Source organism: Lygodium microphyllum, chromosome 24 (assembly GCF_053477565.2).
Source record: "Lygodium microphyllum isolate KBCC chromosome 24, Lygodium_microphyllum_v1.1.10, whole genome shotgun sequence".
Taxonomy (NCBI): Eukaryota; Viridiplantae; Streptophyta; class Polypodiopsida; order Schizaeales; family Lygodiaceae; genus Lygodium; species Lygodium microphyllum.
Window position 1 is genome coordinate 108001299 of NC_141158.1, and position 14114 is coordinate 108015412.

A 14114-nucleotide genomic window follows, 5' to 3' on the forward strand; every position below is an offset into this window, starting at 1 on the left:
GACTCTCTCTCACTCCATGCGAGTCATTACTAGCATGCAATAAAGGGGAGAGAGTGCGCAATGGAGTGCGAGATAGAGGCACGAGCAGCAGAGTTGAGAGTTAGAGAGAGTGAACGCAAAGATAGGTGTACCAGATTGTGATGGTACACAAAGAATGAAAGAATGTATTTATATGTTAGGGTACAATAAGAGTGTGTTCACACTTGTATGACTATATACATGGAGACGAAGGGACTTTACACCCGACAACCTCCCACTTAAAGGCCTGAAGTGATATCTTTAAGCTAACCAACTCCCACTAAACAAATGTAATGCTCATACTGAGCCTTTGCAAGACACTTAGTCAGTGTAACAAGACCATCATCCAAGACCTGTCAAATGAAGTGGTACCGAACATCTATGTGTTTGGTACGTCCATGAAACATGGCATTCTTAGCCAAACATACTGCACTCTGGCTATCACAACCAAGTACTAGAGTACGTGAAGAAAGACCAAAATCCTTGACTAGACGGCCAAGCCAAATAGCTTCCTTAGAAGCTTCTGTGGCTGAAATATATTCAGCTTCTGTAGTACTCAGTGCCACAATTTTTTGCAATCTTGAACACCAAGAGATAGTCCCACCAACCAAAGTAAAAACATATCCACTGGTAGATTTTCTACTGTCAAGATCTCCTCCCATGTTCGAATCACCAAATCCCTACAACTCTAGTGTACCCTTTCCATAGCATATACACTTTTCTTGTGTACCTTTCAAGTACCTGAAGATACATTTCACTACTTCCCAATGTGGCTTGCCAGGGTTAGACATGAATCTACTAACAACTCCCACTACATAAGCAATGTCAAGGTGAGTTGCAACCATGGCATACATCAAAGATCCACAAGCTGATGCATAAGGTATACCCTTCATAGCACTAGCAGCTGCATCATCCTTAGGGCAATCATCTTTGCTAAGCTTTGTATGTGACGATTAAGGCACACCAAGAGACTTAGCATCAGTCATATTAAACCTATCAAGTACTTTGCTGATGTACTTGTCCTGTGAGAGAAACAACAAACGCTGCCCTCTGTCTCTTTTAATGCGCATCCCCAAAATGTGTTCAACTGCCCCCAAATCTTTCATTGAGAAGGCTGAACTCAACTGCCTTTTAAGAGCATTCGAAGTACTCTTATGCAGTCCTGCAATTAGCATGTCATCCACATATAGAACCAACACAATAAGGCTTCCATCATCATCCTTTTTAGTGTATAAGCAGTGATCTGCATGATTGCGTTTAAATCCATGGCTGAGCATAAAGGTATCAAATTTTTTGTACCATTGTCTAGGGGCTTGTTTCAACCCATATAAGCTGCGTTTCAGCTTACAAACCAAATGTTCTTTTCCTGGAATAGCAAATCCTTCTGGCTGCTTCATGTACAGCTTTTCATCCAAGTCACCATAAAGAAAAGCAATCTTCGCATCCATTGAATCCAACTCTAAATCCAAGAATGCAATGAGAGCAAACAAAACACATAGCGTAGTCATCTTCACCACTGGTGAAAAGACCTCTTGGAAGTATATGCCTTCCTTCTATGTATAGCCCTTAGCAACCAGCCATGCCTTGTACTTGGGCTTCCCATCAATACATTTCACTTTGTAAACCCATTTATTAGGAATAGCTTTCCTATCCTTGGGCAAAGGTACAAGCTCCCGTATGTTATTTGCATATAGAAACTTCATCTCTTCCTACATAGCAAGCTCCCACTTTCTCTGTTTTCACATGACTGCGCCTCTTTAAATGTCAGAGGCTCACCCTCATCAATCAACAAAATGCAATCCAAAGATGGCTGAAACCTTTGTGACTGCCTTCTGACACGTGTAGACCTTTTTACCCAATGATTTGTATTATCAGGTTGTGGGCCTATTGTTGGGAACAAAGGCCCTCGTGCCTTTAAATGTGCTCGGGTGTGAACACACCCTTAGCACTTATACTTACACATATATATCTATCTAAAAACCTAAAGATACACTCGTCAAACGTGCTCACTCTTTGCTTTGCTCTCTCCCACTCTCTGTCTCTTCATACCTAAGAAACTCCTACTGTCTCGATCTTCGTGCCTAATCCATCACTACAAACTGGTATCAGAGTAGGCAAGAGACAGTTTGGACACAGCCAAGAACTTGCCAGGTAATACTTTACAATGCAAGTAATGTAAAGTTCCCTTTTTGTTGCCTTTAACAATCAGCATAGAGCCCTTATGGACCTTCCAAGATCCACCACCAAAGGTAGTAAAATACCCTCTAGCATCAAGCTGCCCAACTGATAGTAGACTTTTCTTTATGCCAGGAACAAATCTGACATCCTGCAAAATCAGCTCTTCGTCATTTTCAAGGGCCAAGTGAATGGTACAAACACCCTCTATCTCACATGCATAGTTATTACCCAAGTAAACCTTACCTAGGCAACCTGCAGTGTATTCAGAAAATGACTCCAAAGAGGGGTTAACATGAAAAGAGGCACCGCTGTCCACTATCCATGATTGCGACAGCCCATCATGAGCCGAAAGTAAAGCATCAATTACATCCTTTTTTTGTGTTGTGCATATCACCTGCTGCTACCACAACATTTACATCAGTGCATGAGGCTGCAACAAGTACCTCTTTAGTATCAGGAGGCTCTTCAATAACCACACTAGATGCAACATTTACCTTTGCAACTTCTTTTGAGGAAAAGCTGTCATCTTCTTACTTATCATCCTTCTTTTTCTTACCGTGTTGTTTCTTTCTTTCTTGCTCTTTCTTGAAGTACCAGCAAACGGGCTTTTTATGCCCTTTACGCCCACACTGATAGCATATGACATCCTCTTGTTTGCCCTTGCTTTTGCCTTTACTCGCTGCATTACCCCTCTTTTCAAACATGCCTCTTACATGGTAAGCTGAGCCACTGCTTTCACCACTAGACTTTCTTCTGATTTCTTCATTAAGGATTGAATCTCTAACACCATCAAAAGTCAAAGCGGGGTTGTTGCTAAGTGACACAACCAAAGATTCCTAGTTGTCAGGCAAAGTCATCGATGAAAAAGTAGCTTTCAATTTATCATCGAAAGCCACCAAACCAAAGACCTAAAACTGACTCAAAACCCCTATGAAAGCACTCAAATGCTCAGATGCTAGCTTAGACTCATCCAACTCCATGTTCACAACTTTACGCACAAGATGCACTTGATTCACAAGAGTTGCATTTTCAAAAGTGTCCTTAAGCTTTTTCCATATAGCATAACCTGTATCAAGACGGTTGATGTTTGTAAGTACATCATTAGACACTGCCATCTTAATGTATGCAATGGCCTTCTTGTTAAGTCTAGCCCAATCCACATCTGTCATAGTTGCAGGCTTAGTCTCCGAGAGAGCATTTTCACAGTCCTTGAGAAACAAAATGCCTTGTATCCTATCCTTCCACAAGTCAAAGCCAATGCCATCAAACCTCTTAATTTCAAAGAGGGATTTAGTGTCACTGCCTAGCATTTGCAGCCATTTTTCAGCAATACACCAGAAATTCAATGCTGCAATTTATGACAGCAAAAATGAGCTGAATATTCAGCTGATTTCATCCCAAATTTTTAGCAAATAATAGCAAGATTCAGTCCAAGTACATGTACAGCAGTAGAAAGAATGACTTTCAGCAGTATGACTGCAATTTCAGCATACATTAAATGCATACATCACTACCAAGTAACTCCCACTTCAGCAATATCACCAAAAATACATCTGCAACAATCCCAGATCTGCAAATGATCACTAAGACTGCTGCAACATGAATAATCAACAATACATCAACTCAATGGGAGCTGCCCAACATGTGTACCGCATACATATGTGCTCGTATTAACTTCTAATACACAAAACACCAAGAAATCTCTGCAATTTCTCCAAAAACGCACAAGCGGGAGATAAAAAAATGCTCGAATCACTCTGCTTATGGCAACAAGATTGCTTCAACAATATTCCCAAAGTGCATTTCACGCATCAACTTTGCCAAAATCCACAGATTTCAGCAAAAGCCCCAAAAATTTCACTATCAAATCTGCCCCAATTGCATTAATACATGTTCCCAAGAGCATAAAACCGAAAAATTTAGTTAAATTTCACAAAATTTTGCAAAAGCCTCAAAATTTCCGGGTCTAAGTATGCACAAATGTCAGCAAATCTAACTCAGCTGAACAAAATTTCACCAATACAGCAAAAGCCCCAAATTTTATGGATCCAATGTTGAGAAATTTTACTCAAATGAGTAAAATTTCACTAAATTTGGCGAAATCCCCAATTTAAACACGCACAATGTCTGCAATTTCTAACGCAAATGCCTCAATTATGCATAAGCAGCACTAAATCTACAAAAGCCCCAAATTTCCAAGCATAAATCTGCACAAATCTGAGCACTTTGCTTGCGCGCGCAAACCCCCATCAATGAGCAAGGAGCCTGCTTGCAAAAATTAATGGAAAATAGACAAAAATTGCTGATAACGTGACGAAACACCAGCCGTTGACCAGCTGCCTGTCCCACATGCCTGTCGCTTGACGAATCTGCCTGCGCCTGTCCTCATGAGCTGTTGCCTACTGTTCATGAGCTAGAAGTAGCAAAAACTACTGCGCTGACTAGAATCAGCTGTCGCTTGCAAAAACGAGCCTGCACGTGTTGTTGCCTGGCTGGGAACTTTCCTGGCAACACGTGTGTCAAAATAGTGACGACCTGACCTGTATTGGCCTGCAAAGGCTGTGCGTGACCTGTCTGCTGACAGTTTGAGTAAAAACGAGCTTGAAGCACTATCGCTTGTCTCGCACGTGCTGTTACCTGATCAACAAAGATGACAACTTGCTGATTTCCCCCGAGCGAAGCACTGGCAATGTCTCGCACGGGCTCCGAGAAGCGTGCACACCTTAGCCGCAACTCTGATACCAGTTTGAAGGGGAAAGTGCACAATGGAGTGTGAGATAGAGGCGCGAGCAGCAAAGTTGAGAGTTAGAGAGAGTGAACGCGGAGATAGATGTACCAGATTGTGTCGGTACACAAAGAATGAAAGAATGTATTTGTATGTTAGGGTACAATAAGGGTGTGTTCGCACCTGTATGACTATATATATGGAGAGAAAGGGACTTTACACCCAACATGCAATGGTCTGTATCAAATTTGAACAGACCCGTATTAACCTCTCCAATACAATAAACATATAAGCAAATCTAGTGGTGGAGAGCTTCAATAGCTCAAGTGTGCTATTGGCTCGAAACATGCTTGTGGCGGATGGCCTCTTCTTCACAAATCTTACCACGCTTGTTGCCGTCTTGAAAATGTTATCCACCTAAGATATTTTCCCAACATCTTCAATAAGCAAATCAAGGCAATGGGATGCACATGGAATACATACTATGCTAGAAAACTCCTCCTCAAGCATACGTTCCATAGACACACAATTGCTTTCATTATCTGTCACCACACCTGCACCACAATTTGGACTCCTACGTTCATGATGACTTGTCGCATGTGCTCCCAAATGAAAGCTCATGTGATGCTAAGACCTGAGGCAGAGGCATCGATAGCCCTAATGAATATGGTGCCTTTACATAAAGACACCAAAACATTGTAAACAATCCTTCGGCGCAAATCTGACCATCCATCGCATAATATTGGGCATCCATATTTTACCCATGTCTCCTTCTGTAACATTCCTCCCCCTGTGACCCCTGTGCCTCCCCCATAGAAAGTCCCCTCCTCCCTTTTAGATTTTTTTGAATTTTTCTGAAATTTTTTTACCCCTCTCTCTCTCCCCGCCGACAACACGTTGGGGGGGGAGAGAGAGAGAGAGAGAGAGAGAGAGAGTGTGTGTGTGTGTGTGTGTGTGAGATGTCCAATGGGGGGGCATGCAGCCCCCCAGATGACGGGTGGCACCGCCTTATCACCTCCCCCTACACCTATAAAGCTCCCCCCCTCACTGGACTACAGGCAACCCCCCCTGCTGGTCCACGAACACAGCGCACCCCCCCTGGCGGTGACGTCAGAACCCCCTCTCCAGCCTCACGACAGGCGGCCCTCCTCCCTGGCGTACAAACACTGCGTTCCCCCCCTGGGGCTCCGACTGAATCCTCCCTCCCCCCCCCCCCCTCGTTCGCTAAGCAGAGCGCCCCCCCCCCCCCTCCCCCCATGAGCAGGACAAGAAGTAAGAGAGGAGGTGAAGAGAAGGAGAGAGAGAAGAGGAAGAGGAGAGGAAGAGAAGAAAAGGAGAGAGAGAAGAGGAAGAGGAGAGGGGGAGAAGAAGAGAAGGAGAGAGAGAAGGGAGAAGAAAAAACAAGAAGAAGAAGGAGAAGGAGAAGAGAGAGAGAGAGAAGGAGAAAAAGAGGTAGAAGAGGAAGAGGAGAGGGAGAGAATAAGAGGAGAGAGAAGAGGAAGAGGAGAGGGGGAGAAGAAGAGAAGGAGAGAGAGAAGGGAGAAGAAGAAGAAGAAGAAGAAGAGAAGAAGGAGAAGAGGAGAAAAAGAGAGAGAAGAGAAAGAGAAGAGGGAGAGAAGAAGAGAGGGAGAGAGAGAAGAGGAAGAGGAAATGGAGAGAAGAAGAGAAGGAGAGAAAGAAGGGAGAAGGAGAAGAAGAAAAAAGAAGAAGAACAAAAAGAAGGGGAAGAGGGAGAGAGCGAAGGAGAAAAAGAGGTAGAAAAGGAAGAGGAGAGGGAGAGAATAAGAGAAGGAGAGAGAAGAGAAAGAGGAGAGGGAGAGAAGAAGAGAAGGAGATAAAGGAGGCAGAAGGAGAATAAGAAGAAGAAGAAGGAGAAGGAGAGGGAGAGAGAGAAGGAGAAGAAGAGGGAGAGAGAAGAAAAGAAGAAGAAGAAGAAGAAGAGGAAGAAGGAGAGAAGAGAGGGAAGGAGAGGAAGAGGAGAGAGAGAGAAGAAGAGAAGGAGAGGGAAAAAGAGTAGGAGAAGAAGAAGACAAGAAGAAAACTTGAAGGGAAATCAGGAGACGACATTGACCCACCCCCCCCTCGAAAATGGTGTCCCTCCCGCTATCCTCGTTGCTTATTGTTCATGGTTTCTCTTCTATACAAGTGCATGATTATGAAAACTCAAGTGCGTGAGTTGCATGAAATATTGACTAGCCTAGTACATGAAATATTGTCACATGAAATCTTGCAAATACGGGATGATTGCATGGGAGTCAAGGGGACAAATAGAATGGAATCTGCATGGATTGACGCACATGAAATGATAAGATTTTCATGTACAAGGATGATAGAGTACATTAAAGTAACAGTTAGATCATGCATATGTCGATATATGTTATCTTGCACACACAATGGGATTGCACGATAAACAATGTTAGAATAGTAGTTCTAAAAGAAAATTCCGTTTAGAGATCCTTGTCCGAACTCTAACCGATAGATGAAGATTGGATAACCTATGGCTAATCAGGTTGGAATCTCGTTAATGTACTCTTGGTGATGTACTAGCAATATGGGTTAGCACTTGGTGACCTGTGATATTAGATAGCTACTCTAGGAATTGGGTTGATCTACCCTAAATAGGTGGCCATGATTAATAAAGATCAAGGTGAAATCACTTAGATCATTTAAAGGATCTAGAAGGAATTTGTTAAATTGACCTTGCGAAGCCCTAACCCAAGGGGGAGAGCGAACTTTAGGGTAATTGATTTATGTTAAGCATGTTGCTTGAAACTGATGAAATGGTTTCTAAGGAAGGTTGATCTTGTTAAAGATGAATTGTTGACCCAAGTTATGCTTGGTTGTTTGAAAAGGTTGTAAAAGTATTTTGATACATCCAAGTTAAATTCTGGTTGTGCAGGCAATGGGATTGCGATGCCTTGAAGTAAGAGGTTGTGCATTCAACTATTTGTTAATGTGGTTTTGGATGTTAACCCAAGTGGAGAGTGGTTGATGATTGTATGGTTGGGTCTGAGATGACTGATTGCCATGGAAACAAAAGGGATGTTTTCCCTAGTAATTGTTTTTAAGCTGGTTGCTTCAGCTGTGGTTGATTTCCTAAAGGGATAATTAAGGAAGGATGGCGCTAGCTACCTCCCGCGAACCGCCAAACCCTAACCAAGGGGGTTATGAATCCGCGCCGAGAAAGTGGACCGAAACCGTCGCGAGAGGTCTCTCCGTGGAAATTACTTGGCGTAGGAGGACGCTTGGGTGCCAGTGGAGGCTCTGGCCGTAAATCCCAATGCCTCCGGGCCCTACACAAGTGTTCTACGTGACTCGAGATGGGATCTCGAGACCTTGATACTAGTTACAAGGTGGAATCTTGGTAGGATAAACCTTCGGGGTTTGTTACCAGAAGACGGAAGGATTTTTCTGCGGAGGAGAAAGGAACACTTAATTCTCCTGTATGGACGGGAGACAAACATTAATCTGAAGATAAGTTAAGGAAGTGTTTGATCTTGTTTTATCTTGTCTTTGTGTCTGTGCCCTAAATTACGTAAAGAGACCTGTGACTAACGGGTTAATTAAGGAAGTTGCTTTTATGTGTCAAACATAACGTGGTAGGTAATTAGATAACTAAAACAACCCCTGAGGGAAGCGTGGTGGATGTGACCAATGGGTCTATCCTACAGAAGGGTGGTCTCGATTAGCCGAGAGCTTTCCTCAAAGGAAATGTTAACGAGAAATGTTAGGAAAAAGTCGGTCTATGACCTTAGACAATGTTGGCTAGGAACCCGGACTTTAGGTCGATCCTAGTGGGAACGGCCGGATAAGTTCCGTTACGGGGCAGACTCGAGAGACCCTAGTTGGCAAACCCCGTGTCATTCCTTGGGAGCGCCGGGCCGCGTCTTCTAGATATATCTCTCGATGGACTGCTAGGACATGTCCCGCGATTTGAGGAGCGAGCACGTTACACCTTCAAGGGTTCCAATTGAGCCTCTGTGGATGTTTTCTCCTTTCGAAGCTCCCGTATGCATAATGCATTTGGAAATGGGCTTTCCCACTCACACCCTATGTAGCTTACTGCCTTGATTGTCTTCTTCCATTGATCTATAGTGGCCACATTGAAAGGGATAGCACACCGAATAAATATGCGTATAAGTTTCCTAGTTGCCTCCACAATTGCTTGCCTTTGAAGTCCTGCATGGACACTTGCACCATGCAAGGAGTCCTTTTACCCACCACCACTAGAAGATGGCAACGAGGTCCTTTATACACTTGGACCCGATACGAATATAGATGCACTTCTTTTTTATGGGCCACTGGCACCTCCACTTTGGCTAGCGCCACTAGGCCCACTAGCCTCTCCTTGCCCCACTAGTGCTTCATTAGCCCGATGTGGTGTTGGATGAGAGAATCTGGACCCAAATCGCGAATCTAGCACGCTGGATAACCAGCACTGAAACGGGCCACAAGATCGCAAAACGCCGGTCTGCCATTTCCATTCCGGTCCGAAACGGCCGGTCCATCATCGGAGCTGCTGAAACAATGTTTCAAGATACTATGGCCACTAGGAAGCCAACGAGCATCCTTTGTTTGATGCCCTGTTCTCTCTGGGGTGACTAGTTGAACTCCCTTGTTGAGCTAAAAATTCATTACACATTGATTAGCTCTTTAAATCAGCCCCAAAAAAGCAAATTACCAAAAGTTTCATTAAATGAGAAGCAGTTCTAGAAAGTTTTTATGTCCCACATGTAAAACCCTAATTTGAAAGAATCCTTTCATATCTATAAATAGAGTGCCAACCCACCATTCAGCCCCATACTTGTCTTGCAGGTTTCAGCCATGAGCCCTCTTCCACTAGTTGTGCAGCCCCCAATGACTGCTACTACATGGTCTCCAACTGTCACCCAGCATTCACTACTACTAGTGATTAGCTTCTATCATCTTTAGGAGATTACATTGCTGCACTTACCAGTTTCAGCCCCAAAGACTATTGCATTTTAGTTTCTAACCTGTTGCCTTTCCATTTCCAGCATCGGTCTGATTTGCTTTTGCGTTTTGAGTTTTCTTTCTTCTATGTTTGCGTGCAAAACTCAAACCCTAAACACAAAACCCAAAACTCAAAACTCAACATGCAAAACGCAAAAAGCAAAACTTGAGAACCTCGACTAACAATGCTTTGAAATTTGTATTCTAATGATTTGCAAAGCCTTCCAGCTTGGTTTATATCACTTCATCCAAATTATTGTCCAAAATCTTGAATGTTTGTATTCAAGTGTAGCTATCAAACAGCTGTGTTATGTGCTTCGACTTTCTTTCCTACTTCTATCAATAATTTAATCCCTTTCATTCAAAGCCCATCAGAAAGTTATTCTCAGATTATCTAATATAATCTTCCTGCCCCATAAAGCTAAGTATCTATGAGTTTACTTGATCCCGCCTTGTTACCTTCACCAGGTATGAACTGCCAAGAATGTTCAGACATCAAATCCTCTACCTCTGATACAGCCAAAAGCATCCCATAGAGTTTGTACTACTGGCTGCTTGACGGTGTTGAATCTCAATTTGTTCAAGTGACTTCTGGAAGAAAAAAATTATAAGCAGATCATTCGCACTCGACTGGATGACCCAAAGGCCATGGATGACCTTTTATAGGCATCTCAACATCTGATCATCTGATGATTAAATACCTTGCGCTATAATTCCCTGACTCCAAAAATGTAATGCATGCATATGAATACAGCCACAGCAGTTTAACAAGCTTTGATACCCTATAGATTTCAAACACCACTGAACCACAGCTTGCAATCATGAAAAACGATACTGAACAGTCTGCAACAACACAATCATTGCGATCACTAGCAACAAAATGATATGTGAGCAAATACTTACAGCTTTTTTGTGTTGCAATGGTACAACCTCCTTGGATCCAGAAAACTTTTCAGGAATAACTTTGCAAATTTCAGCTTCTTTGATATCCTTTACCTACGGCAAGTCCAAAATCAGCCAGATATTGGTTGAGTGGAAATATATATCATGATAATGAAACTTAAGGATAGAACTGAAGTCACTTGTTCTAGATGTTTGTAACAACTCTCTACCCCTGCCAATCCCATAGGGGGCCACCCTCTCTCTCTCTCTCTCTCTCTCTCTCTCTCTCTCTCATGTGAAGGGCAATTGTATTAATTGCCAGAAACACAAAATCCAAAAGGACAAATGACAAGAAGTACCAACAGTCTATACAACGGACAAGGAGACTGAAGAAGCTACAGTGTTTCAAGAAAGCAAATCCTATTGATGAAGAATATATGCTAGCTCAATGATACAAGCTGCCAATGGAGAAGGCCTCTCAAATGGGCAATATAACTCCATACTCCAAAAGAAAAACCAAAAATTAATGCATTATGCACAGTCCATATGTGCCAACAGCCCCAGTAGCGCCTTCATATGTTTCTGCACAACATCTAGGAATTTGGGCTGTCCAAAGACCTAGTCCTTTGGTAGCATTGACAACACTAACAATCAAGACCAAACTCTTGCCGCCACATAAGAAACAAACTAAAGACAAGAAGTTTCTTCACTTGTACAAAAGAAACAACCACCCTTCGAGATGTTATGTCTTAGGAAGTGTAGAGGCAAGGGGAAGAGCAGTTAGAGATTAGACATCCCCTAAACTAGCATTCTCAAGCTACACTTGGTACAGTGAGTTCTCTCAAGCACAATTATGCATTTTTCCTATCAATTTTGGGCATTTTCAGCAATCACCAAGTGCAGTCACCATTTACCAGGCAAGTTTGATTAAACCAATCTTCCTTCTCGGATAGGGTGGTAAATAACCTAAGTAAACACTTAATTACAGCAACTAACAAATTTACAAAACTGAAATGCACACTTTACCATACAATCTTAGACATTGGACAGCTTGTTGCTCCAAAACTGGTGACCCTTGCGGTATTTCTTTAACTTTTATTGCAAATAGATGGAGTACAATATCTCACCTCCTCTACTAATCCAAGTGCCTCTTGCTATCAAAACTGACCAACAAGCCTCCAAACCAATTTGCGCCTTGGTTTGCTTGGGGATTGGCCTTCACCCTACTCCTTGAAAGACAAAATTCAGCCCCAAACCTGATATTAGCTGGCTAGCCTCCTAAATCTCCTTGAAATTCCTCAATTTCAGCTACTGCAATTCAAGTCTTAGGCCCTCAATTTTGAGCATGCATCACGAGGCAACTATCAAATCCCTGATTTCTGCTGTAAATTAGGGTTTACAGCAAAGATTGACTGAAATCTCTTCCTTTGATGGCTCAAACTGCTGGAAAATGCTAAGATAACTTGAGAAATGGTTTACAGATGAGAAAGAATGTTATAGAGAGAGAAATTTCAAAGTTTCATTGCAAGAAACAATGGAAAGCTATTGTTGCCCTACTCAAATAGCCATGGAAGCTATCATCTATAGCTTAGGACCACCAAAAAAACTATTGCCCCCTCTTGTATGCTATCATCTGCACTAGAAAGACCTTGGGCTGCTATCACCTGCTTCTCAAGGACTCCAAACTACTCTCACATGCTATAGAACTAATCCTTGGCTGCAAATTACATTAGCAACATCTCCTTGCTCTCTAACAACCTCCTCCTCTCATACAATGGCTGGAATAGACTTCCACCAGCCCCTAAAGACGTTTTCCCAACTTGCATGGGCAAGTAAGCATTGTATATTTAATAGCCATTTACTTCATTATTCACTGTATTCACTATCTTTGAGTTACCCTAACCCTGACTATGTTCTATCTTTATCAATATGTGCTTTGCCATACCATTGATTTTGTGTTTTTTGCGTTTAGAGCATTTCTTCACACGGTATCAAAGCTAGATACTCTTTGAGAAACCTTGGCCTTTGATTGGAAAACTCATCCCCAAAAGCAAGAACAATAGAAGGGTCGGATAAGTTTGAACACATTCACACCACTGCTCCAATCTCCACAACCAAACATGGACAGAAACGATCAAGAGTGGGCCTCCCAACTTGCTTCTGCCCAATCTAACATGGACGGAGAACCATCAAGCTACCATGGAGTCCACAAACCATGTCAGATTTTTACCATTAAGTGTAACCAACCTTCCTTCCATGGATGGGTGGTAATTTCCTAATTACAACTTAGTTACATCAGTAACATTTATTACAAAACTGAGAAATGCAAATTACTTAACAATCTTGGACCATGGGCACCCTGTTGGCCCCAAAACTGGAGCCCCTTTCAGTATATATTTAACTTAATTGAAGAAGAAGTTAATGTACAATGGGATTCTTCCAATCCCTTTTGGTATTCCAACTCCCCTTGCTGTCCAAAATGACCAACAAGCTTTCAAACTAATTTGCCCCTTGATTCAAGCTATCAATTGGCCTTCACCTGCTTTGATGGGGATGGAAGATGCCCCAAATTATTTGATTTGCTACTCTCTCCGCCTGAATTTGACTAAAAACAACTTAAATCCAAGCCTTGGAGCTTTCAATTTCCCACATGCTTCCCAAGGCTGCTCTTAAACCCTAATTTCTGCCTGAGATTAGGGTTTACAGCAAAGAAATCTCAAATTTCTTAGCCTTTGGTGATATCAATGCTGTAATCTTCAAAGCAACGTTGTAGAAAGGCTGGGAGATGAGAGAGAATGCTGAGAAGAGAGAAAATTCAAACTTTCTTCGTGAAGAACTGAAAAAAATAGTCATTTACTGTTGTTGCCCTGTCTTAACAGCCTGTAGATGCTACCACTTACTCTTGATTGGTCTTCTCCTATCCTGGCTGCTCCAAAAGGTCCTCCAATGGCTACAAATCAGACCAACAGTATCTCCTTTCTCTTTCTTGCAGGCTGAATACACTAAAATGCCTCTCCAACCTCTAAAGACGTTTTTCAACCTTGCATGGGCATTTTTTTACAAGTGTCAACCTTCCCAAATGGTTTTTCTAGCATTATCCATAATTAAATATTGACTTTCAGTCTTTAAATACTGAAAATTAATCTAATAATTATTTCGATGCCCTTTAAAAAAATCTAACCGGCCAATAATTAAATTGGCTAGACAACTTCCATTCTCGAGTATCTCTACATCATCTTTGACCATTAGATTGGCATTGGATATCATTAAACACCACTTCTCTAGTGTCACCAATAAACACTTATGGCCAAATGAATACCCTAGACCAACAACTGGCACC

The 14114-nt window shown here is 42.3% G+C and overlaps 1 protein-coding gene across 1 annotated transcript in view; it reads right to left on the reverse strand.

The window, feature by feature from the left end:
• Nucleotides 1-14114, reverse strand: part of PDR2 (phosphate deficiency response 2) — a 115678-nt gene that overhangs the window by 63102 nt on the left and 38462 nt on the right. Inside the window, exon 2 of the mRNA XM_087664994.1 lies at nucleotides 10796-10888. Coding sequence (XP_087521120.1) covers nucleotides 10796-10888 — 93 coding nt within the window. The remainder of the gene's footprint in view (nucleotides 1-10795; nucleotides 10889-14114) is intronic.